This window comes from Procambarus clarkii, chromosome 44, assembly GCF_040958095.1.
Source record: "Procambarus clarkii isolate CNS0578487 chromosome 44, FALCON_Pclarkii_2.0, whole genome shotgun sequence".
In the NCBI taxonomy this organism is placed as follows: domain Eukaryota; kingdom Metazoa; phylum Arthropoda; class Malacostraca; order Decapoda; family Cambaridae; genus Procambarus; species Procambarus clarkii.
The window spans coordinates 29,917,542-29,945,365 of NC_091193.1; the positions used below are offsets into that span (position 1 = coordinate 29,917,542).

Here is a 27,824-nt window from a genome sequence, read left to right on the forward strand (position 1 = left end):
CACAGGCTGTGGTGGCCATGCCATAACAATGGCGATCGAGCCTTGTCACTGAGAGCTAGCCAAGACGAAATATTTTGAGCTCACCTATTCTCTGCTGACGATAGAATATACATTTTCAGAGACTAATATGTAGCTTTTGTTGAAAAAAAAACAATTAATATCTTGTGATACTATAATAAAATTGGTAAATTGACTTACTTTTAATGAAGCTGAAGATTACGAAGCTGTGAAGATTACGTCATCCTCTGCAGCGCTTGTTTTATATTGTTTATATTGTATACAGGGTTCATACTGTATGTACACTTATTTTCAGGCATATTTTAAAAGAGTATCCTTCTGTTTCTTGATGTCACTTACTGTACTTTTCCCGATGTTAAACTCTGCTGCTGCTCGTGCATGAGAATATCCTTTATCAAGTTTCTTAATTAACTCCAGCTTCTGTGCAACCGTCAGGTGCTTCCTTTGGGTAACTTTTGGCATTTTTTGTAAATTAAAAAGAAGATCACAATTACAGTGCAGTAATATGCTTCACAATTGAAGCTAGCCGCGCGAGTTCAGAGTAAACAATGGAAACACATGGCCCGGCGGAGTGCATTCTAGGTCCGTGGGAAAAAAAATACCTAGTGCCTATACTATAAAAGGTATTTAATAAGAAAACAAAGACTTTTGCTTAACAAAAACTGTTTCAAAATATTTTATTAATAATAATTTACAATTTTCTTCATTAAAGTGAATCATTTTAAAAGAAAATTAAGATGTAATATATGACTCTGGACGATCCAGGTCGGTGGCCTGGTCGCCATGTGAGGGGACGCTGATGCCACAACAAACCCAATACCGACAGACCGTCGGTAATATCGACCGCAGACCGGTATAGCAGGCTCCAGATACCGGTCTCCCAAACCGGTCGTTAATACCGGCAGATCGGTATAAAAGAGGCCGTTAAATTGAGTGGATACTGTATTTATATATAATATGTGTATATAGGGTAATAACACTGCAAAAGGTATTGTTGGGGGAGAAAGTTTAGTGCGTGTGACCTTGAAAGAGTGAGGGAGCCGCCAGCCGCCATCTGTGTATAGCGACAACTCTTAGTGCCTGAACTAACTATATCAGCTTAGCTGTACAGTTGTGGTGAACAAAATATATACATACTTATATATAACGTCTGTATATAGTGTAATAACACCACAAATGGTATTGTTGGGGAAGAAAGTTTAGTGGGTGTGTTGAGGGAGTGGCAGCGAGTGGCTGGCTGGTGTGTGGCGGTAACTCTTCGTTGCTTTTCGATTCTCAATACCTACTTAGTGGTTCGTTATGGTGACCAAAACATGCAGATACTTATATATAACCTGTGTATAGAGTGTAATAGCAGCAAAACTATTTGTTTATTGTTCTATAAACATAATAATTGAATCACTAATATGCACATCATACTTTTGAGTATAACGATTATTCACCATTTTTATTATATAAATATATTACAATACACACTATTGAATAATATTACTGCAAAAAAACTAAGAAAAAATCAATCGGAGACATTGAAACAATTAGGTAATAATATCTTTGTGGCAACTCCCATCTGTCAGCGCGGGTGACGCTGACCGGGTCTGACGACCGCTCTGTCAACGCCCACTTTTTGCCAGACTTCCTCGGTCAATTGCGCCCAAAATATGTCACCTACGATTTTTTTTTATTTTTTCCGTGCTCAGGGGACACAAATTAACATGTTTAGAAGACGAAAAATTTTTTTTGAATATTTTTTTTTCTTGCGCACAGGGGTGTAAATGTCCCAAGGACCCCTGAGCAGTGTAAGGGTTAAGAGCCAGAGGCACGTGTGCCACAAATGGTTGCTCACGCAGTACTAACCCAGCCAGCAGCCCTTGTCTTTCATATTCGTTATAGCAAAAGGTTCGTTCAGTGTTTGTTGGGTAGGCTGCTCTATTATGACAATCTTTCTTTGTTTCAAATGTGTTCCATTTGTTTTGTATTTGTCACTTACGTCTCAATAATGGAGCAGCCTACCCGACAAACACTGAACGAACCTTTATGGCATTTGTCCATTTTTCAAATTGTTTCAACAGTTCTTTTATTTTTCGTTTTTTTTTTTTTATTTAAGAAACATGGAGCAGCCGACCTGTAGACCACCAAATGAACCTTTTTGACATTTGTTCTGGTTTTCAAAATTCTTCATTTTTTTTTTTTTATTATTTACGTTTTGTCTGGGGGGAGCCCCGTCGGCTCCCCGGAGCTATCCCAGGCTGATATGCTAATGTCAGACTTTGGCATCAGTCATGTGTATGGAGTTCTTAGGCCTACTGGGGATCACGGCCAGAACCGGGCCCCCTCAGAGAGGCAAGGGGAGCATTGGTCTATAGAAGCCCCCGTGTGGTTGGAAGCATTCTATGTCTGCCATCGACCAGAACAGGCACCCAGAAAGGTAAGCACCTCAAAACAAACCCCTATTCTGGTTAAAATTGCTACCAAAAGCCGAACTAGTGGATAGAACTCCCCAACAGAAAACAAGCAAACTAGTGTGACGTCACACGCCGCCGCGCTGCTGTCTGCGCAGCTCCCCCCTCCCCGGGAGGGGGAAGGGGGAGCCCCAGACCCCCCGCGCCGGTTACCCACACCTCAGTTCCTGAGGCTGATGCTATAGGCAATGGTCGTGTGCTCTGGCTCCGGTGTCGCTACAGCACTGTGCTTTGCGTGTGGTGTTGGTTTTGTGGGTGCGAGAGCCAGGAGTTATCTTCAGTACTCGGGCTGCATGCGCCTAGGGCTGCCTTCCCTAGGTGCCCTGTAAGTACTGCCCTTGGGGCTTGGGGCCACCTTCCACAGGCTCCTCGGGGTCTGCCTCTGCTGGTCCGTTTTACCTTTTGGTTTTTCGGCCGCCTGTTGGGCTCTTGGGTGTTCTGTTCTCCCTTGTTACCGGCAGGTAAGAGGCAGTTTGCACTGGTAGGGGCGCAGGGTGCTGCACAGAGTAAGGGGAGACATGATAACCACCTACAAAATTCTCAGGGGAATTGACAGGGTGGACAAAGACAAACTCTTCAGCATGGGTGGGACACGAACAAGGGGACACAGGTGGAAACTTAGTACCCAGATGAGCCACAGAGACGTTAGAAAGAATTTTTTCAGTGTCAGAGTAGTTAATAAATGGAATGCACTAGGAAGTGATGTGGTGGAGGCTGACTCCATACACAGTTTCAAATGTAAATATGATAGAGCCCAGTAGGCCCAGGAATTTGTACACAAGTTGATTGACAGTTGAGAGGCGGGACCAAAGAGCCAAAGCTCAACCCCCGCAAGCACAATTAGGTGAGTACAATTAGGTGAGTACAGCTTGTATTCCTGACATAGCGGCCGGCTCTGTTCCTTGGGGTTCGCTGTCCTCTTGCGGGGTTTTGTTTTTCTTTTTGTTTTGCCTGGTTATCTTGAGGTTATCTTGAGATGATTTCGGGGCTTTAGTGTCCCCGCGGCCCGGTCCTCAACCAGGCCTCCACCCCCAGGAAGCAGCCCGTGACAGCTGACTAACGCCCAGGTACCTATTTACTGCTAGGTAACAGGGGCATTCAGGGTGAAAGAAACTTTGCCCATTTGTTTCTGCCTCGTGCGGTAATCGAACCCGCGCCACAGAATCACGAGTCCTGTGCGCTATCCACCAGGCTACGAGGCCCCTGGTGGGGGGTTCTGTCCTATTATTCCATTAGTTTTTGCCCTTCCACGGATCTCCTCGGTGGCACCCCCTGCTAGGTCCCCGTGAGTGTCACGTCCCTGGGGTACAGCTATAGAAGTTTGCTTGGTAGTTTTGGGCGCCGGTTAGCAGCGCCCTGCCTGGGATTACCTGAGCGCGAGACCTCTTAAAGTAAACGCTCAGGACCCAGGGAATCCCCTAGGGGATTAGAGGAAGGCAGAAACAGAGTAGTAAATATAAGAGAGAGGAATAGTCAGATGGAACCACTACAGGATTACAGAGGGGAACGGAGATACCCACAAGACTGGAATTCAAATTATCAACAAGCACACAGGTACTACACCAGACAACACCCGTCCTACTACCAAAACTGGACGAATCACTTCCAAAACGACACACCCTGGACGCAAACACAGTGGCCTCCTTACCAGAGCCTCAGATATTAACACCAAGTAAGGCTTCCAGCACTTCCACTAACACGATAACATCATTTATATTTGCCAACATCCAGGGTATAAAAACACGCAAATCCAACAAAGTTCACTTTATAGATGTTCTCCTTCATAAGGCAAATGCAGTGTTTGCAGCCCTAACAGAAACCCACACAAAGGACTACCATGATGGTGAAATATGGATTTCAGAGTACAATCTTTTCAGATGTGATAGGAAACACCGGCTTCAGGGTGGGGTCAGCCTCTACATCAAAGACACACTCATCTGTACTGAGCTGCTAAACACCTCAAATGATATGGTGGAAGTGCTGATAATCAAAATAGAGATTTTAAATGTAGTTATTGTTCTTGTATATAAGTCACCGGAGGCAAACCCTCAGCAGTTTAAAGACCAACTAATGAAAATAGAACACTGCTTGGAAAACCTCACAAATCCAGCTCCGAACATCATCCTGCTTGGGGACTTCAACCTACGGCACCTGAAATGGAAGCACCTGACTAATACAGTAATATCAGAAAGAATACCAGGAAGTAGCCTAAATGATCAGGCACATGCAAATGACCCGCTACGGATGTGCGACAGGTTTGCCTTAAACCAGCAAATAGTAGAACCAACTAGGAAGGAGAACACGCTGGACCTCATTTTCACTAATAATGATGAATTGATCAGGAACATAATGATTACAAATACCTGTTACTCAGATCACAACTTAATTGAAGTTATGACAACCATGGGGAGTAGACCTTCAAAACCAGTCCAGATTCCCGGTGGAGGAGATTTCAGCAAATCCAACTTCAATAATAAACAGATAAACTGGGAGCAAATAAACCAGGACTTCACAGAAATAAACTGGGAAGAACAGCTAGAAAATGCAAACCTGAACCAGTGCCTGGAAAAAATAAGCTCAGTAGCACTAGAAATATGTTCAAACCGCATACCTCTAAGAAAAAAGAGGAAGAGATGCAGATTGGAACGGGATCGTCGTTCCCTATATAGGCGAAGAAAACGAATCGCGGAACAACTTGAGAGTCGCACCCTATCTCAAGAACGGTGAAGAAGGTTAGGTAGAGAAATAGAAACAATTGAACGGAAGCTACAAGAATCATACAAAACCCAGGAGAGGCAAAGAGAGCAAAAGGCCATCAGTGAAATAGAAAGAAATCTGAAATATTTTTTCTCTTATGCAAAATCAAGATCAAAAACCACATCTAGTATCGGGCACCTGCGAAAGGGAGATGGAACTTTCACCGATGACAACAAAGAAATAAGCGAGCTACTGAGGACGCAGTATGACTCTGTTTTCAGCGAGCCATTAAACACACTAAAGATTGATAACCCAAATGAATTTTTCATGGATACGATACCAACATCAAATCATATATCAGACGTCACCCTATCCCCACTGGATTTTGAAGAAGCCATAAACAGTATCTTGAGAGGTTATCTTGAGATGATTTCGGGGCTTTTTAGTGTCCCCGCGGCCCGGTCCTCGACCAGGCCTCCACCCCCAGGAAGCAGCCCGTGACAGCTGACTAACACCCAGGTACCTATTTTACTGCTAGGTAACAGGGGCATAGGGTGAAAGAAACTCTGCCCATTGTTTCTCGCCGGCGTCCGGGATCGAACCCGGGACCACAGGATCACAAGTCCAGTGTGCTGTCCACTCGGCCGACCGGCTCCCCTATGTATGCCTATGCACTCTGCACCAGGCCCGGATTCTTGGAACTCCATATTCATAAAGAACTGTAAAAAAACCACTATCTCAGGCCCTCCACATTCTGTGGAGACAAAGCCTAGATACTGGCGTTATTCCTGATATACTAAAAACAGCAGAGATAGCACCACTTCATAAAGGAGGAAATAAGGCAGAGGCAAAAAATTACAGACCAATAGCACTAACATCGCACATCATAAAAATTTTTGAGAGTGTGCTAAGAAGTAAGATCACAAAATACATGGAATCACAGCAACTCCATAACCCCGGACAACATGGTTTCAGAACAGGGCGCTCTTGCCTGTTGCAGTTGCTGGACCACTATGATATGGCATTAGATGCTATGGAAGACAAACAAAACGCTGATGTAATATACACAGATTTCGCAAAAGCTTTTGATAAATGTGACCATGGTGTTATTGCACATAAAATGCGTTCAAAAGGAATTACCGGAAAAATAGGCAGATGGATCTACAATTTCCTGACCAACAGAACCCAATGTGTAATAGTCAACAAAATAAAATCCAGCCCATCAACCGTGAAGAGCACAGTCCCCCAGGGTACTGTGCTTGCTCCAGTACTTTTTCTCATCCTCATATCGGACATAGACAAGAACACAAAGTATAGCACTGTATCATCCTTTGCAGATGACACTAGGATCTTCATGAGAGTAGGCAACATAGAGGACACGGCGAACCTCCAGTCAGATGTAGATCAGGTCTTTCTATGGGCTACAGAAAATAATATGGTGTTTAATGCAGATAAGTTCCAGCTCATGCGCTATGGAAAAAATGAAAATATAAAAACGGAAACCACATACAAAACTCAGGCAAATCATAACATAGAATGAAAAGGCAATGTAAAGGATCTGGGTGTACTCATGTCGGAAGACCTTACCTTTAAAGAACACAATAAAGTAGCCGTCACAACTGCAAGAAAAATGACAGGTTGGATAACAAGAACTTTTCACACTAGAGATGCTATACCGATGATGATACTTTTCAAAACGCTTGTGCTCTCTAGAGTGGAGTACTGCTGCACAATGATAGCACCTTTCAAAGCTGGAGAAATTGCTGACCTGGAGAGCGTGCAGAGATCCTTTACTGCTAGAATCCACTCAGTAAAACATCTAAACTATTGGGACCGACTAAAGAGCCTAAAACTGTACTCTCTTGAGCGCAGGCGGGAGAGGTACATAATAATTTACACGTGGAAAATATTAGAGGGACTGGTCCCAAACCTGCACACAGAAATAACATCACATGAGACCAGAAGACATGGCAGGATGTGCAGAATACCCCCGTTGAAAAACAGAGGTGCAACTGGTACTCTGAGAGAGAACTCTATCAACATCAGAGGTCCGAGACTGTTCAACACGCTTCCACTACACATAAGGGGCATAACTGGCCGACCCCTCACAATGTTCAAGAGAGAGCTGGATAAGCACCTCCAAAGGATACCTGATGAACCAGGCTGTGACTCATACGTCAGGCTGCGAGCAGCCGCGTCCAACAGCCTGGTTGATCAGTCCGGCAACCAGGAGGCCTGGTCGACGACCGGGCCTCGGGGACGCTAAGCCCCAGAAGCACCTCAAGGTAACCTCAAGGTAGGGGGCGCGTGGGTCCGATGGATGTGACCCTGGAGTCCCCACTCGCTGTGTGCGAGTTTGAGGGTTGCTCGGTCCCCTTGTCTCAGGGTGACCCTCATTTTTTTGCCTCTGCCACGCTGCCTGTTGGGTCGGTGATACTTTCGACCCTGAGTCCTGTGAGTGTTGCTGCTTGCTTGTGACTCAATTTACCCAATCCTCTGATGATTCTCTTCGAGTACAAGCGGCGCGTGCGTTGCAGTCTAGGTTTCGTCTGTTGCAACGCGCTCGGTTGGTTGCTCACCCGGATGCCCCAGGGCTGTCCCGCTTTGCTTTTCGAGACCTGGACTTGGGAGTGGGGGTCGCTTCGATCCTGGTTCAGTCCGCACCTCCTCGTCCTTCCCCTTCTGTTCGTTCTGGTCCCCCCCCCCTCCTGCTTCCGGCCCCGGAGCGTCTGAGGGTTTTGGGGTCGGAGCAGGGGTTACTTGATCTCGAGACTCGGGCAGCTTCGGGGGGTGCCCCTTCCGGGGGCGTTGCAGAGGCATTCGAGTCTTGTCTCCCGGCCGAAGTTTCTGGGTCTGACCAGTGGGCCCCCTTCCTCCAGCTTTTCCGGCTGCTCCGTTCTTGTCTTGTGGGGTCGGGGCTTGGAGAGAGGACTCGGCCTCGGGTCCTGTGGTAAAGGACCTCGAGGCTGGGGAGGGGTTGACTTGGGAGCCTTGGGCCCCGCTGGACCCCGCCTGGGTTTTTCTTCCCTCTGAGCAGGGCTTATTGTTACAAGGAGTGAGGTTTTCTTTTCCCCCCTCTGCGTACGAGTTGGATTTGGTGTCGGCCCCTCCCTGGGTTTGGTTCCATGTTCCCCCGGGTACGTTGGTTCCGTCTTTCCGGAGGTTTTTGGCTTATCGCATCCAACCTGGTGTGGTGCGGGCGACCTTTGCAGCTTACCTCCTGCGTGACCTGGATTATGCCTCGGAAATGGATCCGTCCGAGTTCAGGTTTGGGACTTCGTTCACTTTCTGGCTCCGGTATGAGGTTCCGGAGTCTTCCTGGCTAGAGGACTGCCCCCTGTTTGTTCTGGATTCCTGGCATTCCTTCTGTCGTTCCTGCACGCTGGAGTGGCGGGAAGCTTCCACGGTGCTTCAGGTTTTCCTGGGGGGCGAGCTTGAGTACCTGACTGAGTGCTTGTTTGCCCCTGCCCTTCTCCGCGATGTGGGCGTTATTCAGCTCCATGTGCAGGTTCCCACCCTTTCGGCGGCGCTCGTTGCGGAGGACTTGCGCGCCCGGGACCTTTTGGCTTTGGCCTTGCGGTTCTTTTCCCTCCTGGAGCTGTCTTCGGATTAGCTCGTGGAGGATGTGGGGACGCTTGAGTCCGTCCCGGGGTCCGGCACCTTGTCCTCGGCTGCGCGTTCGTCGGCTGCCTTGTTGAAGCTGTTCACGCCGATTTTGCGGGATGCGGTTTCCCTGTTTTATGCTTCCCGTCTTGCGTGTCGGCAGATGGTGCTGGGTTCCTCAGTGGAATCTGCTTGGGCTCTGGCTCTTAGGCGTTCTTCACCTTTTTGTCCTTTTCTGTTTGAGGAGTCGGCTGTGGCGCAGTTTATTCAGGCTGCGTTGGCGGCTTGTCGTCTGATGTCGGACTTGTTGGTTTTCTGGGGGTCCTGGGGTGGGTCTTCCCGGAAGGGTCGTGCCAGGGCTCGGGGTTCCTTTCGTCATGGTAGGCCTCTGGTGTCAGGTTCGGGTTCGGCTCCTCCTGCGGACCCTCCCTCGTTTGGTCAGTGCGGTGTTCGCTCTGTGCGGGGTACTGGGTCTCGTAAGGGTCGCCGGCCCTTTCGCGGTTTGCCCCATTGACGGGGCGATTGGGGGGGGGCAGCTTGCGCTGTTCGCCCGCACCTGGTCCCACGATTCGTGGGCCTTTCGGGTCGTGTCTGGCGGCCTGCGGTGGCGTTGGGTAGCCCCTTCCCCCTCGGGGGGGGGGGGGTCGGAGCTGACAGGGCAGGTTTCTTTCCCTGCGCTCTGTCGAGTTGTCTTGGAGTGGGTACGCTTGGGCGTCATCGAAACGTCGTCGTCCCTTAGATGGGTTTCCCGTCTGTTTCCGGTTCCGAAACAGGACTGCGCGGACCTGCGGTTCATTCTGGACTTGTCCCGTCTGAACTCCTGGGTTCATTGCCCCTCCTTTCGGATGACTACGCTGTCTCAGGTTCGGCTCCTCTTGGAGCCGGGCTCTTGGATGGTGTCCCTGGACCTCCAGGATGTTTATTGGCATGTCCCGATTCATCCCCGGTTCAGGGACTGGCTCGGTTTTACAGTATTGTGGTGCGTCTGAGTTACCGGTTTCGTTGTCTCCCGTTCGGGTTGAACCTGGCACCTTGCGTGTTCATGCGCCTTACACGGGTTGTGGTGGCTCGTTTGCGTCTCCTAGGTGTTCGGGTGTTGGCCTACCTCGACGACTGGCTGGTTTGGGCTCCCAGTCGGTCAGCTTGCTGGCTAGCCAGGGATTTGGTTCTTTCCCAGCTCGCCGGGTTCGGGTTCTTGGTGAACTGGAGGAAGTCCCATCTGGTTCCCTCTCAGGTTCGGACTTGGCTGGGTCTCGTTTGGGACTCTCAAACCCCCTCCTTGTCTCTCCCTCCAGAGTCCCTCCTGCGGCTGCAGTCCCGCCTTCGTCTGTTTCTGGTGGGCCCTCAAGTCACCCGGCGATTGCTCGAGGAGCTGTGCGGGAGCCTGAACTTCGCGATGGTGGTCTACCCGCCTGGTCGGGTTTGGCTTCGTCGGCTGTTCTGGTTCCTTCGGGGTTCCCCCTTCCACCTCTCTCGCGATCGCAGAGTTCGACCCCCGGGGGCCTTGCGTCAGTTGCTGCGTCACTGGCTTCCTCTTCGGGTTTTTCTTGGTTCAGTGCCTTGGCGCCTACCCGAGCCCTCGCTCAATGTGTACACGGATGCGTCGTCTCTCGGCTGGGGTTTTGTGACCAGTGCTCACCAGGCCGGCCAGTGGCATTGGGATCCGTCCTTCCGTCGAGCTCACAGCACGGTGCGGGAGTTCGCGGCAGTGTGGTTTTCTCTGGGGAGGATTCGGGTGGCCCGCGGATCGACGATTCGGCTCCATTCGGACTACTCTCCGGTGGTTTATTGCCTGAACCGCGGGGGTTCGATGCGGTCCTTGTCTCTTTGGGGTTTGTCGCTTCGGGTGACTCGTCTGCTGAGTTCTCGGGGTTTGGCTCTCCTGGCGGTTCACGCACGGGGCGTGTCCAATGTCTTGGCCGACGCCCTGTCTCACTTCGTTCCCCTCTCCACGGAGTGGACGGTCGACGACGAGTCCTTCCATTGGCTTTGCCAGACGTTCGGGCGCCCTGAGGTGGACCTCTTCGCGTTGGTGTGGTCGCTGCATCTTCCCGTTTATGTGGCGCCCTTCCCCGATCGTGAGGCTGTCGGGGTCGACGCCTTTCGGCTAGATTTTTCGAGGTGAGGATTCCTGTACCTCTTTCCCCCAGTTCGGCTGTTGCTCCAGGTCCTGACTTGCTTAGAGACTTACCAGGGGAGAGTTGTCCTTCTGGCCCGTTGGTGGCCGGCCCAGCATTGGTTTCAGGCGCTGGTTGCTCGGTGTCCGAACCCGAGGGTTTTCCCGCGGCTCCGCCTCTTTCAGCAGATCGGCCGGTACATCACATTGCTTTTTCGATCTTCTGCTCGAGTCTTCGCATATGGGTTTTTTGATTCGAGTTTATCATCATCTCTATGGTGATCAGGTGGCCTCCTTGTTGGTGTCCCACCTGAGGGCTTCTTCTCGGCGGCAGTATGAAGTTTCCTGGCGGTCCTTCTGTTTCTTTTTGCGTCTTCGTCGTGTTAGTTCCTTGTCTGTTCAGGTGGTCTTGTCCTTCCTCTCGTGGTTGTTTCAGGACCGTCATCTTATGCCTAACACTGTCGCCTCGTATCGTGCGGCGCTGGCGGAGCCGCCTCGGCTTGCCTTCGGTATCGATGTTACGTCTGCGCCGTTTCGCAAGCTGTCTCGTGCATTGTTTCACCTCCGGCCTGCTCATGCGTCGCCTGAGCTGTCCTGGTCTTTGGACAGAGTGCTCGCTTTCCTTTCGTCTCCTTGTTTCGTTGTGGCCCCTTCGGTCCAGGATTGTTTTTCCAAGGCACTTTTCTTGTTGGCTTTGGCTTCTGGGGGTCGGGTAGGGGAGCTTCATGCTCTCCTTCGGTGCAGGGGTTTCTGCTCTTTTGGTCGTGGAGATTGTTTTGTTCGCTTGCAGCCGTCTCCTTCTTTTCTGGCGAAGAATGAGACTGCTGCGTTCCGGAGGGGTCCGTGGGTGGTTGATGCTTGGTTGGTCAGGCCGGGAGTGCATCATGCTTTGTGTCTGGTTGCGGCGCTTCGCCGTTATTTGCGCACCACGGCTTCTGTGTCCGGGGATGCGCTGTGGGTTGATCCGGTTTCCCTTCTTCCCTGTTCGCGGGTTCGGGTCTCCCAGGTCGTCCGCAGGGTTATTAAGTCCAGCCAGCCTGCAGTCTATGCCCGTGCCCATGACGTTCGTAAGTTCGCGGCTCTTGCTGCCGTCTTTGGGAATATGTCTTGGTCTGATATTCGGGCGTTGGGATTTTAGCGGTCGAACAGGGTCCTGGCTGCTCGTTACCTTGTGAATGTCCCTGGGCCCCGTCGGGCCTGTGATACTTTGGGTCGGGCCATTACGGACCGAAACGTCGTCGTCCCTTCACCTTCTAGTGTGTGGTCTGGTCAACTTGCTTTAGCCACGTTATTGTGACTCATCGCCTGCATACTACTACTGTATTAGCTTCCCGGACTGTATGGGGAGGACCCCGGGCCGGATGAGCCGGTCTTCCAGATCAAAGGACGTTTCACTGCGGAAGTCCAAAAGTAAATATTTCCAAAAATGTTTCTACCACAGGCAACATAATTAGAATTTCCGCTCACTATAATTAGTGTGTGGGCTCGGTGGGTGGTTAGCTGCCTGGCTGGTAGGTGGGCAGGGCAAGTGGGCGGAGAAACAGATGGGCAAGTGGGCGGGGAAACAGATGGGCAAGTGGGCGGGGAAACAGATGGGCAAGTGGGCGGGGAAACAGATGGGCAAGTGGGCGGAGAAACAGATGGGCAAGTGGGCGGGGAAACAGATGGGCAAGTGGGCGGGGAAACAGATGGGCAAGTGGGCGGAGAAACAGATGGGCAAGTGGGCGATGAAACAGATGGGCAAGTGGGCAGGGAAACAGATGGGCAAGTGGCCGGGGAAACAGATGGGCAAGTGGCCGGGGAAACAGATGGGCAAGTGGGCGGGCTGGATGGGCAAGTGGGCGGGCTGGATGGGCAAGTGGGCGGGCTGGATGGGCTTGGTGGTTGTCAGGGGAGTGGGCAGGCAGGTTCAAGTGGGCAGGTGGGTAGATGGGCAGGCTGGATGGGTGGATGGCAGGCAGATAGGCTTGGTGGTTGGCATGTGGGTGCATGGGAAGGCAGGTTCAGGCAGGCAGGTGGGTGAGTGGGCAGATAGGTGAGTGGGTGGGCAGGGTGGATGGCAGGTTCAGGTGGGTGGGTTGTATGGGTGGATGACAGGCAGATGGGCTTGGTGGTTGGCAGGTGTGTGGGCAGGCAGGTTCAGGTGGGTGGGTGCATAGGCAGGTTCTGGATGGGTGGATGGCAGACAGATGTGCTTGGTTGGTAGGTGAGAGGGCAGGCAGGCGGGTAGGTGGGCAGGCAGGTTTAGGTCAGGTGGGTGGATGGCAGGCAGAGGGGCTTGGTGGTTGGCATGTGAGTGGGCAGGCAGATGGGTGGGTGGGCTCAGGCAGATTTGGATGGGCAGGTGAGCAGTCAGACATGTGGCCACATATAGGCAGAAGGTGGGTTACTCTCCCTACCCATTCCTCCCTTCACCCTTCTCCCTCCTAACCCATGTCACAAGTGATGACAACATAATACTCACTCACTTGCTGTATGATGACACCATGATATGTACCTTGTGTTAAACCCCATTTTAATTTCTTGTAAATATTTAAATGAATAAATAGCCAACCAATTACTTCTCAAATATTAAAGTGTCGTTTTTAATATTCGTAACTAGCTCTTCACGGCAAAAAGAAAACAAATATAATTAACTGCACCACCTTTGACCCTCTTAGAGAGGGTCGGAGAGAGAGACAACCCTCCCTCCTCCCTGACTGCCATCCTCCTAGGCTTAATGCCAGTCACCTCTGGTACACAATGCACTCCACCACACACCCACCACCCTCACCCACACCCCACCCACCCTGGTGAGTGAGGTGTGGTGGTTGTGGTTACCACACCCACTCCTGACACTCACTCCTGACACTCACTCCTGACACCCACCTCTGACACCCACCTCTGACACCCACCTCTGACACCCACCTCTGACACCCACCTCTGTCACTCACACCCACTCCAGCCTCCCTGCTTGCCTGAAGCCTCCCAGCTCGCTTGAACCCTGCCTGACTCCCTCCCTTCTTGGTGATGGTGTACAATGAATGTTAGGCCAGGCATTTCGCTTGTTTATCTCTCAGTGGTAAAGGTTCACATGTTATATTCTGTGGCAAGTGGACCATTGGTTTTGGAGAGATTTTTAGGCTACAATCACTATCATTATACGTTGTTCTGGACAAATATTTGGTAGTCCAGCTTCTATGGACATTCTGTTCGGATAGGGATATAACATTATTCAGACACGATTTTTGTCAGATTAGGGCATTTTCCGGATCGGCGGTCTTCGGATTAGCTAACTTCTACAGTACTACGCTAACTTGGAATTTGGAAGACACTATCCAGTACCACTTGTAAAAACTTGGATATGATATTGGATGGTGCCTTCCAAACTCCAAGAAAGTCTGCTAGTATTTCTGGTGGGGATTTGTTTGTGGCTCATCATAGTTCAATTAGTAGTGCATGTACCTGGAGGGTTCAGAGGTGTGGATTCAATCCCGTCCACATCATACAGACTTATTTTTCACATATTTTCCACATATTTTCTCATTGATACATCATGTTGTGATTTTATTGCACATTAATTAACATGCTCTAAGAAGGTGAAGGGTAAGGAGTTATATAATTGAAGAGCATGTATACAGTTGGCTGGAAGAGTATAACAGAAGTTATATTAATAAGGTGCTAAATATACTGTATAAACACAAAAATAACAAAAATACAAGACAATAGAATATTTTGCAAATTGGATGAGTTTAGATTCAGAAAATATCTGGGTAGATATTTGCTTGAAAATACTGCAGTTTTTGTTTTTATGGAACAAATCCCTAAGTAACATAATAAGCGCTAGGATCACTGAATTGTTTGAAGCAAAAGTTAAACATATATGTAGTATGAAGGAGCTTGGTTAGGTATAAATATAAGAAGCCTCACATGGGCCAGTAGGCCTTCTTCAGTTTCTCTTATTTATATTCATAGGTTCTTGTATTTATAGAAACATTATCTTAGAAATGATTGTTTTGACTCAATATATTAATAATTTTGGGCTATTTGCAGACTGAAAGTCATGCTTCCTGGAATTGGGGTATTTGGCACTGGGGACATTGTAAGAGCCTTGGTGCCATTCCTCAGAGCAAAGGGATTTCGTGTTGAGGCAGTTTGGGGGCGTACATTAGAAGCTGCAGAAAATGTTGCAACTGAACTCAACATTCCATTTCATACAAATAAGGTATGTATTGAAGAATCTTTTAAAGTAAATCAGTGATTGCTAAGCTGTCCCCTCCCTTCTCAGAGCTTAATGCATTTGCACCCTGCGGCCTATCCCTACAATGTCAGGCTCTAATGACAATCTCAGCCCACTGGGAGTAATTATCTATATCATGCCCCCCATCAAATAAGCTGGGAACACATAAGGATCAGAGATCAACTTGGTACAGACCACCACCTGGTTTCTGAACTTTAGTTATCCGAAACTTCCAGTTTCCCAATTGGGATAGGGGAGTCACGCTACACGAACTAAGTTCGGGTAGGAAGCAGTCCGCCAAGCCTCAAGCCGGCCGGGGTGAGAGTTACACTACACGAACCTAGTTCGGGTGAGGAAGCGGCCAGACAAGCGTCGGGCCGGCCTGTGGTGGTGGGTGGATGGGTGGGAAATGGTTTAGTTTGCTCACTGACCGTGTCGGGCGCCACCTCTCTGGTGCCTGCTACCCTGTGATGTCACAAATTCACCCCCTGTTGTTCCCATTGTTTTGATTTGTCACAAGGCTGGAGTGTTCATTCCGTGACTTTGTTGGATATATCTGCACAATCAAGGAACATCCATGCACCATGTCAGCTCCAAATGCACGCATTGTGTCAGTGAAAGCATCAACAAGTGGGATACATAAAAGAAGAAGACAACCTACGAAGAGCAAGAAAATGGCGAATAGAAATGCCAGGAACTTCATACTGTCGCCAAGACGAAGCTCGCAGGTGGGACACCATCAATAAAGCCACCTGATCACCATAGAGATGGTGATACACCTGCATCAAAATATCAGACATGAAGAGCTGAGGAGAAGGCCGAACCAGTCACGTACAGGACCGATCCGACCTGCCGAAAGAAGCGGAGCCGCGGGAAAACGCCCCGGGTTCAGACACCTATCAAGCAGCGTCTGAAAATAAAGCTGGGCCGGCCACCAAGGGACCATGAGGACTACTTTCTTTGGGAATAGACTCCAACCGAGTCAGAACCCGAAGCAACAGCTGGACCGGGAGAAGAGGAACAGGTACCCCCACCTTGACCAGTCCTGCCGAAAGGCATCCACCATGAACGCCTCGCAGGCGGGTAAGGGCGCTGTATAGAATGGGAAACGCCGAGACCATGCCGACGTGAAGATGTCCATGGCCAGGAGTCCATATGTCCGGCAGAGCCAACGAAACGAGTTGGCGATGACCGGCCAATCCGCGAACAGAGGAATGAACTGAGACAGGCTGTCCGCCAGGACGCAGGACACACTTCGGGCATGAACCGCACAGCTAGCTAAACCCCGAGAATCCATCAAACGAGCCACTCGAAGGGACCAACTCTGAAGGTCAAAGCCCTAAGAGAAACCCTGTGGTTCTGGCAATGAACCACTGGAGAACAGTCCGAATGGAGCTAAATGATAGAGCACCAAGTGACCCGAACCCTCAGAAGCGCAACCCAGACAGCCACGAACTCCCAAACCATGCTGTGAGCCCGACAGACAGACCTCACCATCCCCAGCCGACCTGGTGACCAATGGTCACACAGCCCCAGCCGAGAGATGACCCGTCTGTTAACACATCGAGCGAAGGCTCGGGGAGGTGCCAAGGCACGGAACCCCGAAAACCCCAAAGAGGAAGCTGGTGACGCAGCACCAACACAAGATCCCCAGAGGAAGAACCCAACGATTGCAAGAGAGGCGGAAGGGGAGTCCCCGAATTAACCAAACAGACCCCGAATCCAAACCCGACCCTGCGGGCAGACCAGCACGTCGAAGTACAGACTCCCGCACAACTGCTGAAGCAACTGCTGAGCAACCCGGGACCCTCTCATAAACAGGCGAAGGCGGGACCACAGCCGTAGCAACACTTCTGGAGGGAAAGACAAGGAGTGGCCCAAGAGCCCTAAACAAGACCCAGCCAGGTCCGAACTTGGAACAGAAACAGATGGAACGGCCTCCAGATCACCAGGAATCCGAACCCGGCGATCTGTAAAGAACCACACCCATGGCGAGCAGACAAGCAGACTGACTTGGAGCCTACACCAGCCAGTCGTCGATGTAGGCCAGACACAGAATCCCGAGCAGACGGGGCACCAAGATCTGGTAAAGATGCGTAAATACACCAAATGCCAATTACAAACTAGGGAAGGCAACAAAAGCGGCAAGCCTGAAGCCCCACCACCAACTCTGCCAGTCCCGGAACCCTGAAGAGGAACGTGCCAAGAAGTGACCCGGAGGTCCAGGGCCACCATCCAGGCACCCGACTCCAACATAAGCTGGACCGGAGACAACAGTCCTCCGAAGAGGGCAAAGAATCCAGGGTGCAGACTGAATAAGTCCAGAAGAACCGCAGATCAGCAAGGCCCGTGTCAGCTTAGAGCAGACGGGAACCCCGGAAGGATGGGGCGTATCGACCACATCCAAATGCACCCACCAAGATGACATGACGAAGTGCAGGGTAAGAAGCCCACCCCGCCAGCCCCGAATCCCCTAAAGGGGAGAAATCCGTCCGCTGCCACCAGAGGCCGGAAGACAACCAAAAACGCCCACTAACTGCAAGACCAAGCGAGAGCCAACAGAGCAAGCTGCTCCCCCAGCGCCCCATCAACAGCAAAGGGAACGGAGCCCTGTCCGAAAGAAAAGGTGTAATATATATATATATATATATATATATATATATATATATATATATATATATATATATATATATATATATATATATATATATATATACACACATACATATACATATACATATATATATACATATATATATATATATACACACACACACACACAATTGGAAGAGGACAATGGAGCACTTAGGAGTGAGTTTTGCACTTTAAAAGGGAGTATGCTTCAGCAAGGTAAGATTATTACTGCATTAACAGACAAGGTAACAAATCAGGAGGAGCAAATCAAGGAACTAGAGAAACAAAATGAGGCATGGAAAGTGAAGTGTGGTGACTTTGAAGAAATAAACAAGAAAATAGACTCATATGGTGAACAACTCCAAGCAAGCCTAAGGGCTAACATAGAGTTAGGTAAGGATCTCCAACTGGAAACTTCACTGACAACTCACATAGAGGAAGTGAATAAAGAACTAGAAAAGTATAAAGAAGAAATAAAAGCGACATATGCTCAAGTCGTAAAAGAGAAAGAGACTATCAAAGAAGTGTGTTCTGAAGTCAAAACCAGAAATGACCAACAAGAAGCAGAAATTAGGCAAGCAATTAGGAAAGAACTGGTTACCAACAGTAAACTGGTACAAAACACTGCAGATAGAACTAAGTCCATAATAATTTTTGGATGTTTAGAGAAGGAAATTTCATCTAGGGTGGACCGAGCGGTAGAAGAGATGAAAATCATAGAGAAAATAGTAGGTTTAGGAGAAGGCTCAAAGGAAAATGTCAGTGATTTTAGAAGAATAGGAAAATATGAGAAAGAAAAGAACCGCCCCTTAAGGGTGACGTTTAATGGAGTGAAAAACATGATGGATGTGCTAAGAAATGCCTGGAAATTGCAGAGTGATGAGGTTGGCAAACTTTGGTCAATAAGACAAGACCTCTCCAAGGAAGACAGAGAAAAGCTGAAAATGAACCTAATTGAGGCAAAACGTCTAAATGGGGAGAGAAATGAAGAAGACAGAAATTCTTTTTTCTACAAAGTGACAGGGACTGGAAAGCTTGTGAAATGGTACATAAAAACAAAACAACAAAATCAGTAGTGGAAGGGGGAGTAAAGAGCAAAGGAAAAGGGAACATGTTCCTGAAAATTGTATATACCAACATAGATGGAGTGAGGTCAAAAACTTTGGAGTTGCAAGATATAATCCAGCTTAGGGTCCCAGATATTGTTGCATTATCAGAAACGAAACTTGAAGGAAATATAATAAATGAAGTCATATTCCCAAGAGGCTATTCAGTTTGGAGACGGGACAGGAAAACTAAGAAGGGAGGAGGAGTGGCTGTACTGGTGAAAAAACACCTGAAGGTAAGAGAGTTAATATTTGAAAACCCTTAAGATATTGACATAATGGCATTGCAGGTCTGGAATCAGGATGATAAGCTGATAATTTTAAATGCCTACAGCCCACCAGCAAGCAACACTTGGACAAAGGAAGAACTGGATGACAAACGAGAGGGCCTCATAATGGTCATGAGAGATATTATTGTACAAGCAGATAAAGATAAATCACGACTGTTGATACTGGGGGACTTCAACTTTAGAGGAATAGACTGGGAGGCCTATGAAGCAAGAACGGAGGACTTTTGGACATGCAGATTTGTGAACCTCATTCTGGAGACATTCTTGTATCAACACATAAAGCAAGCCACAAGAATGAGGGAAGGAGATGTACTGTCAGTACTGGATCTAGTATTCACCAGGAAAGAAGAGATTTTTGACATCCAGTACCTTCCTCCCTTGGGAAAGAGTGATCACGTCCTGTTAGACATTAAATATGCTTTAAGATATCATCTAGAAGAAAATGGGGACATTGAAACAGTTCATAAACTCGATTTAAGGAGAGGCAACTATGGGGAAGGGGCTCCCCCTTCCCCCTCCCCGGGAGGGGGAAGGGGGAGCCCCAGACCTCCCACGCCGGCTATCCACCCATTAGTTCTTCGGCTGATGCTATAGGCAACGGTTATGTGCTCCGGCTCCAGTGGTTGTTTCAGCACTGTACCTAGAGTGTGGTGTCTGTTTTCTAGGTGGTGCGTGAGCCGGGAGTGATTCTCCAGTACTCGGGCTGTATGCGCCTAGGGTTCCCTTCCCTAGGTGCCCTGTAAGTACTGCCCTTGGGGCCACCTTCCACAAGTTCCTTGGGTCCTGCCCCTGCTTGGCCGTTTACTGCTTGGTTTTCGGCCGCTCTTTGTGTGCTCGGGTGTTCTGTCTCCCTTGTTCGCCTTAGAGTAAGGGGCAGTTTTTGCACTGGTGGGGCGCAGGGTGCAGCTTGTCTTTACCAATCATAGTGGCCGGCTCTGTTACGCTTGGGTACGCTGTCCTCTTGCGGGGTTTTCTTTTTCTTTTTATTTATCTACCTGGTGGGGGGGGGGGTCTGCCTTCGTTCTTGCCCCTTGTGTCCCTTGTGTTCTGAGTATTTTCTGGTGGTACCCCCTGCTAGGTCCCCGTGAGTGTACACGTCCCGAGGGTTCAGCTCTTAGAAAGTTGTTTGGTAGCTTTGGGTGCCGATTAGCAGTACCCTGCCTGGGATTACCTGAGCGCGAGTCCTCTTATAGTAAACGCTTGGGACCCTGGGAAACCCCTGGGGGCGCGCGGGTCCGATGGATGTGACCCCAGAGTCCCCCCCTCGCTTCCAGCGAGTTTGAGGGTTGCTCTCACCCTTTGTCTCTGGGTGACACTCTGTTTTGCCTCCGTCTGCTGCCTGTGGGGTCGGTGACACCTTCGACCTGGAGTCCTGCGAGTTTGGTTGCTCGTTGCGGCTCGGTTACCCAGTTGTGCTAACAAAGCGGGTGCGGGCAGCAGGGGCGTTGCACTTGAGCCTTGGTGGTGGCAACGTTCTCGTGGTTTCCTCCCCGGGAGCCCCGGGGCTGCCCCGTTGTAGTTCGTTTTGGGACTTGGGGGTGTTGGTTGCTTCGGTTCCATCCACGCCCCCTTGTCTTTCCCCTGGATCACCCTTCCTGCCTGCATCCGGTTCCTTACCGTCTGTAGGTTCGGGGCGGGGTTTTTGATGGTGTTGAGACTCGGGCAGTCTCGGGGAATGCCCCCGGTAGTGACGGGGGCATTTGAGCCTGTTCCTCCAGCCGTGTTGTATGAGTCTGCCAGTGGGCTCCCTTCCTTAGTGTTTTCACGGCTGTCCCGGTTTTCTGGTACGGCCGGGGCTTTGGGGGAACGGCTCGGCCCCGGGGCCTGTCGTGTAGGTTCCCGGGGCTGGGAAGGGGCTGACTTGGGGGGCCTTGGCCCCGTTGGACCCCGTGGGGGTTTTTATCCCCCTCTAGGCGGGGCTTGTGGTTATGCGGAGTGGGGTCTTTCCTCCCCACTCGCCGTACCTGCTGTTGGGCGTCGGCCTCTCCCCGGGCTCGGTTCCTTGGCCTTTGAGTCGGTTGGTTCCGTCCTGTGGGTGGATGTTTCCTCCCACCCCTTTTTGGGACGGTGTTTTCGTCATGTTTCCCCGTTCGATGGGGTTCTGCGTGACTTCTGATCTCGGGTGCGCCTTCGTGTGCCTTCGGGACTAGTGTTGGCTTCTGTGTTCTCGAGGGTACGGGAAGGTTTTTTCGCTACTTCCCGCATTATTGGAACGTCTGTCGGCTCCTCGTCCTTGTCGCCCTGTTGGGCTACTTGTCGCCCTGTTGGGCTACTTGTCGCCCTGTTGGGCTACTTGTCGCCCTGTTGGACTACTTGTCGCCCGATTGGGCTACTTGTCGCCCGGTTGGGCTACTTGTCGCCCGGTTGGGCTACTTGTCGCCCGGTTGGGCTACTTGTCGCCTGGTTGGGCTACTTTTTGGGCTCTTTGCTTCTTTGGCCGGTTTTATTGTTCCTGCTTCCTCTTTTGGCTACTTTTCTCGTGCAGTAGTCCTAGCTGGCGCCTTCCCGCAGAGAGGGTGTGCGGTTCGGCCAGCGTGTTATGCGCATGCGCCGTGGAGTTTGTTTTGGTCTGGGCGGTGTTTCAGTGCTGGTGTTTTGCGCTCTTTTTGCTACAGTGCTTCGCCTCTCGTTCTTCTCCCTGGCTGCGGTATGTGCCCCTTCGCGCCGGGGGTGTCCTGGTTCCCAGTTGTGGGGAGGACACCGCGGTTTTCCCTGTGTCATGGGTGTGGACTGCCTCCTTCGCCTCTCCCTGCTCTCCTGCAGGCCCGGCAGGCCAGACACCCTCTGGCGTCTTCACTTGGCGGTGCTCCCAGGTTCTTCTGGCCACGGTTGAGTCGTGTCAAGTTCGTGCCACCTTTCGCCAGGTGAGTTTCTGCGGTCTGGCGTCTTTTGGCCGGGCGCTGGATGCGGAGTTGTTTATATACCTGTCTTTATTTAGGTATGATTTTGTACGACTGAGACCGTTCGCACACCAGTGACTGTCCCTTTTTCAACCCTTCCTGTCCCCCTCATGTGCATGTCCAACCCATGCTGGAGTCATTCAGGGGACCCTCCTTTTTTAATGTTGTGAGGTGTGGGGGTTGTAGGGTTGGTTCTGTACTCACCTGGTTAGGCTCCTGGCTGTGCTTGCAGGATTTGAGCTCTGGCTCTTGGGTCCCGCCTATCTGGTAGAACTTGCGGGATAGTACCAGTGGAGTGCAGTGGTGCTATTGGCACATTTGGGGAACACTGTATTACCATCAGAGGTCTGTGCTTGTTACACGACCTACTTGCGAGCATAAGCCTTCTTGCTGGTTTGTCCGTGGACTTCCAGGGCACACTAGCCTGTTTTCGTATGGCAGTTCCGGCCCGTCCTGGTTGTGGGAGTATGTGGGCCGGTGGACTGCTCCTAGCAGCTGCCTGGTGGGCCACCCTCTGGCCGGTCTAGCCTGGCCTTGGGCTGGGCTTCAGGTGTAAAAGAGCTCCCAGTACCTCTTCCAGCAGGTATCGAGCGGGGTTTCTCCGCCGTCGGTCGCCTGGTGCAGGTTTCTGGGCCTGCGGGGTTTTGTCATGTCTCCGTTGGCCCTGTCTGGGGTCTGCCTGCTCCGTTCTCTGCCTTTGCAGAAGGGAGTTGCTATTTACATGTTGCATGTTCCAGTGGTGCCTGTTGCTGCTGCTGCACGTGTGCATTGGTACCGTGTTTCACGGTGGCGTGTCCTTGTTCCTGTGTCCGGTTGTGGAGTGGCACTTTGCTGCCGTTTTGTGCTTGGGGATTGCATGGGTTTTTTTTCTGTCCCTGCCTGATTGTCCACCCCTGGTTGTTCTCCTGGGGTTTTTGTGCTTCTGCTCTTTCTTCCTGCCTCCTCTGCAGCAGGGATGTTCTGCGTGTGTTCTTAGGCGTTTGTCAGCCTGTGTCCTGTGATGTGCTTCTTTATCTCGGTCTATTGCAGTTGTTCGTACCCCTTGGTTCGGGTACTGTTCTGGCGGCAACCCTTCCATCTTCTTTGGTTTCCTAGCTTGCCCTGACGTTTTTTTTTTTTTTTTGGGTCTTGCGATGTCTCGCGTCGGACCCGTCGTTTCTGAACTCCTGGCGGGCTTGCATGCTTTGGGGAGTTTTTCTGTTCGGCAGACGTTCCATCTCCTTGTGCCGCCTGGGTTTAGGTGGTCGCGCCCGAGATCTTCCCGCGGCTCCGCCTTTTCCTGGGCTCGGAGGGGCCTTGTCGGGGCTGCTTATGTTCTGCCTCGCGGTCTCGCCTCCGGTTGGTGGTCGGGTGGCTTCGTGGTAGGTGTCCCACCTGCGTGCTTCTCTTGGCAGCAGTATGGGATATTTTGGCGGTCCTTTCTTTTCCTGTCCCTTCTTAGGTGGTTACTCTTGTTAGCTTGGTTTACTCTCAGCTTGGTTTTCTGGTGGGGGTTGGGGGCCGTCGTCTTGCCACATACTGTCTCCTCTTTTCGTGCGGCGCTGGCGGAGCCGCTTCGGCTTGCTTTGGGTCTTGGTGTTGCTTCTGCACCGTTAGTAAGCTGTCTCGTGCGTCGTTTCACCTCCGGCCTGTTCGTGCGCCGCTTGCACCATCCTGGTCTCTGGTCAGCGTGCTCTGTCTTCTCCTCGGTTGGTAGTGCCCCTCCGGTTCCGTTGTGTTTTTCGTCGGCTCTTTCCTTTTGGCTTTTGCCTCTGGGGGGTCGAGTCGCTGAGTTTTCTTGCTCCTTCAGTTTTAGCGTTTTGGTTGTTCGGTGGCAGCAGTCTCCATCTTTTCTGGCGCGGGGTGGGGCTGCTGCATTCTGGAGGGGTCCAGGGTTTGTTGGTGCTTCGTTGGTCGGGCCGGGGGTGTGTCGTTTTTTGTGTTCAGTGGCGGCCCTCCGCGGTTGTTTGCGTGCCACGGCGTTTGGGTCCGGAGCGCGTTTTGCGTTGATCCAGTTCTGTTCTTCCCGGTTCGCGGGTGATAGTGTCCCGGGTGGTCAGCCGTGTTCTTGCGGCTAAGCTGCCTGTGTTCTTCCCTCATGCCTGTGGCGTTCGTGGCTTCGCTGCTCTCACTGCCATCTGGGCGAAGTGGCCTTGCGGTCTTTCGGGCGTGGATTTTTGGTGTTCGTGCAGGGGCCTTGCTGCTCGTTGTTCTCATGTTGTTCCCGGGATTTTTCGGGGCTGTGGCGCCTTGGGTTGGCGTTTGATGCCGGTTGTCTCGCCTCCTTGGAGGGTGCGTGGTGTCCGCCTCCCGGTTCTGTCCCTTTGACCTTCCTCTGTGGGTAGTTAGCTCCGGGGATCCGACGGGGCTCCCCCCAGAAAACCAGCGTTGAATGTAATGAAACGCCATTTTCTGGGTGAGACCCGGAGGCTCCCCGGCAACCCTCCCTCCCTCCCTCCGGTCGGCGGTTTTTCACGTATTTTGACATCCAGCCTCAGAACTGATGGGTGGATAGCCGGCGTGGGAGGTCTGGGGCTCCCCCTTCCCCCTCCCGGGGAGGGGGGAGCTGCGCAGACAGCGGCGTGGTGACGTATGACGTCATACTAGTTTCCTTGTTTTCTGTTGAAGAGTTCTATCCACTAGTTCGGCTTTAGGTAGCAATTTTCACCAGAATAGGGGTTTGTTTTGGAATGCTTACCTTTCTGGATGCTTGACCCGGTCGATGGCAGACATAGAATGCTTCCAACCACATGGGGGTTTCTATAGGCCATTGCTCCCCTTGCCTCTCTGAGGGGGCCAGGTTCTGGCCGTGGTCCCCGGTAGGCCCTAGAACTCCATACACATGACTGATGCCAAAGTCTGACATTAGCATATCAGCCGGTAAAGCTCCGGGGAGTCTCTGGGTCTCACCCAGAAAATGGCGTTTCATTACATTCAACGCTGGTTTTTTGGGAGTGGAACAGATTAAATTTATTTTCTTTATTTTAAATGGGGAAATTTGTTTCTTAAGATGAGTTTTCCAGATAACGAGCTCGGTGCCAGAACTGATTAAACTCGTTAATAGAGGTTCCACTGTGTAATTACCTAAGTGTAGTTACAGGATGAGAGCTACGCTCGTGGTGTCCCGTCTTCCCAGCACTCTTTGTCATATAACGCTTTGAAACTACTGACGGTCTTGGCCTCCACCACCTTCTCACTTAACTTGTTCCAACCGTCTACCACTCTATTTGCGAAGGTGAATTTTCTTATATTTCTTCGGCATCTGTGTTTAGCTAGTTTAAATCTATGACCTCTTGTTCTTGAAGTGCCAGGTCTCAGGAAATCTTCCCTGTCGATTTTATCAATTCCTGTTACTATTTTGTATGTAGTGATCAGTGATCATATCACCTCTTTTTCTTCTGTCTTCTAGTTTTGGCATGTTTAATGTTTCCAACCTCTCCTCGTAGCTCTTGCCCTTCAGTTCTGGGAGCCACTTCGTAGCATGTCTTTGCACCTTTTCCAGTTTGTTGATGTGCTTCTTAAGATATGGGCACCACACAACAACTGCATATTCTAGCTTTGGCCTAACAAGTCATGAACAATTTCTTTAGTATATCGCCATCCATGTATTTAAATGCAATTCTGAAGTTAGAAAGCATCGCATAGGCTCCTTGCACAATATTCTTTATGTGGTCCTCAGGTGATAGTTTTCTATCTAGAACCACCCCTAGATCTCTTTCTTTATCAGAATTCTTTAAAGATTTCTCACATAATATATAGGTTGTATGGGGTCTATGTTCTCCTATTCCACATTCCATAACATGACATTTATTAACATTAAATTCCATTTGCCAGGTGGTGCTCCATATACTTATTTTGTCCAGGTCTTCTTGAAGGGCATGACAATCATCTAAATTTCTTATCCTTCCTATTATCTTAGCATCATCAGCAAACATGTTCATATAATTCTGTATACCAACTGGTAGATCATTTATGTACACAATAAACATCACTGGTGCAAGATCTGAACCCTGTGGTACTCCACTTGTGACATTTCTCCATTCCGATACATTGCCTCTGATTACTGCCCTCATTTTTCTATCAGTCAGAAAATTTTTCATCCATGATAGAAGCTTACCTGTCACCCCTCCAATATTTTCCAGTTTCCAGAACAACCTCTTATGTGGAACTCTGTCAAAAGCCTTTTTTAGGTCCAGATAGATCTCTTTCCTGTAATATCTCTGTGGCTCAATCATAGAAACTGAGTAAATTCGATACACAGGATCTTCCAGATCGAAAACCATACTGTCTGTCTGATATTATATCATTTCTCTCCAGGTGTTCTACCCATTTAGTTTTGATTAGTTTTTCCAATATTTTGACTATTACACTTGTCAATGATACAGGTCTATAATTAAGGGGGTCTTCCCTGCTGCCACTTTTGTAGATTGGAACTATGTTAGCCTTTTTCCACACATCAGCTACAGCTCCTGTACACAGGGATGCCTGAAAAATCAGTTAAAGTGGAATGCTGAGCTCAGGTGCACATTCTCTCAGAACCCATGGTGAAACTCCATTTGGACCAACTGCTTTGTTCTTACTTAGCTCCTTGATCATTTTTTCCACTTCGTCTCTAGAAACCTCTATGTGCTCTATGTTGTTCTCTGGAATTCTTATTGTGTCTGGTTCCCTAAAGATTTCATTTTGTACAAACACACTTTGGAACTTTTCGTTTAGTGTTTCACACATTTCCTTTTCATCTTCCGTGAATCTATTTCCCATTTTCAACCTCTGAATATTATCCTTTACCTGCAATTTGTTGTTTATGAATTTATAGAATAGACCTGGTTCTGTTTTACATTTGTCTGCAATCCCTTTTTCAAAATTTCTTTCTGCCTCTCTCCTCACTGCCGTGTAGTTGTTTCTCGCATCTTTGTATCGCTGGTATGTTTCGGGGTTCGGCCTCTTCCTGTATTGATTCCATTTTTGTGTCTTTTGGTCTCTAGCCCTTTCGCAATTTCTATTGAACCAATCCTGTTTCCAAGTTCTGCATCTCTGTTTTGGTATAAATTTTTTTGTGCCTTTATCATATATTTCACAAAACTTGACATACATCTCATTCACTTCCTTGCCTAGCATCAAGTCTCAGCCTATTATGCAAGGCCCAATTTGCCTAATAAGCCAAGTTTTCATGAATTAATGTTTTTTCGACTACCTAACCTACCTAACCTAACTTTTTCGGCTACCTAACCTAACCTAACCTATAAAGATCGGTTAGGTTAGGTAGGGTTGGTTAGGTTCGGTCATATATCTACGTTAATTTTAACTCCAATAAAAAAAAATTGACCTCATACATAATGAAACGGGTAGCTTTATCATTACATAAGAAAAAAATTAGAGAAAATATATTAATTCATGAAAACTTGGCTTATTAGGCAAATCGGGCCTTGCATAATAGGCTGAGAAGTGCGTTCTGGCTACTAGGTACCACATATATATATATACAGGCATACCTCAGAATGCGAGTTTAATCCGTTCCTGGAGACGCCTCGCCTTCCGAAAACTCACATTCCGAAGTTAATTTCCCCATAAGAAATAAAGGGAAATGAATTAATCCGTTCCTGACTACCCCAAAAACCCCACATCAAACTAAATTTTTATACCTAATTTACCTAATTCATCTAAATAAACCTACAAAACTATGTTCCAGTTATTACTTACCTTGCTGTCGAGTGCTGTAGGCGTATGGAAGATGGTGAGGAGGGGGGAGGAGGAGAGGAGTTACTGTTTGGAAGGGGAGTCCCCTTCCATAATCACATCAGGC

At 49.6% G+C, this 27,824-nt stretch overlaps 2 protein-coding genes across 4 annotated transcripts in view; both read left to right on the forward strand.

Annotated features, from left to right (window-relative positions):
- The window catches only part of LOC138350210 (putative per-hexamer repeat protein 5), a 51,549-nt gene extending 36,619 nt beyond the window's left edge, over positions 1-14,930 (forward strand). Inside the window, exons 2-3 of the mRNA XM_069300558.1 lie at positions 12,394-12,747; positions 14,926-14,930. Coding sequence (XP_069156659.1) covers positions 12,394-12,747; positions 14,926-14,930 — 359 coding nt within the window. The remainder of the gene's footprint in view (positions 1-12,393; positions 12,748-14,925) is intronic.
- Positions 1-27,824, forward strand: part of LOC123745440 (glucose-fructose oxidoreductase domain-containing protein 1) — a 169,264-nt gene that overhangs the window by 27,639 nt on the left and 113,801 nt on the right. For all 3 annotated transcript variants that reach the window (XM_045726019.2, XM_069300872.1, XM_045726017.2), the window contains exon 2: positions 14,926-15,097. In XM_045726019.2, coding sequence (XP_045581975.1) covers positions 14,936-15,097 — 162 coding nt within the window. In that variant the 5' untranslated portion in view covers positions 14,926-14,935. The remainder of the gene's footprint in view (positions 1-14,925; positions 15,098-27,824) is intronic.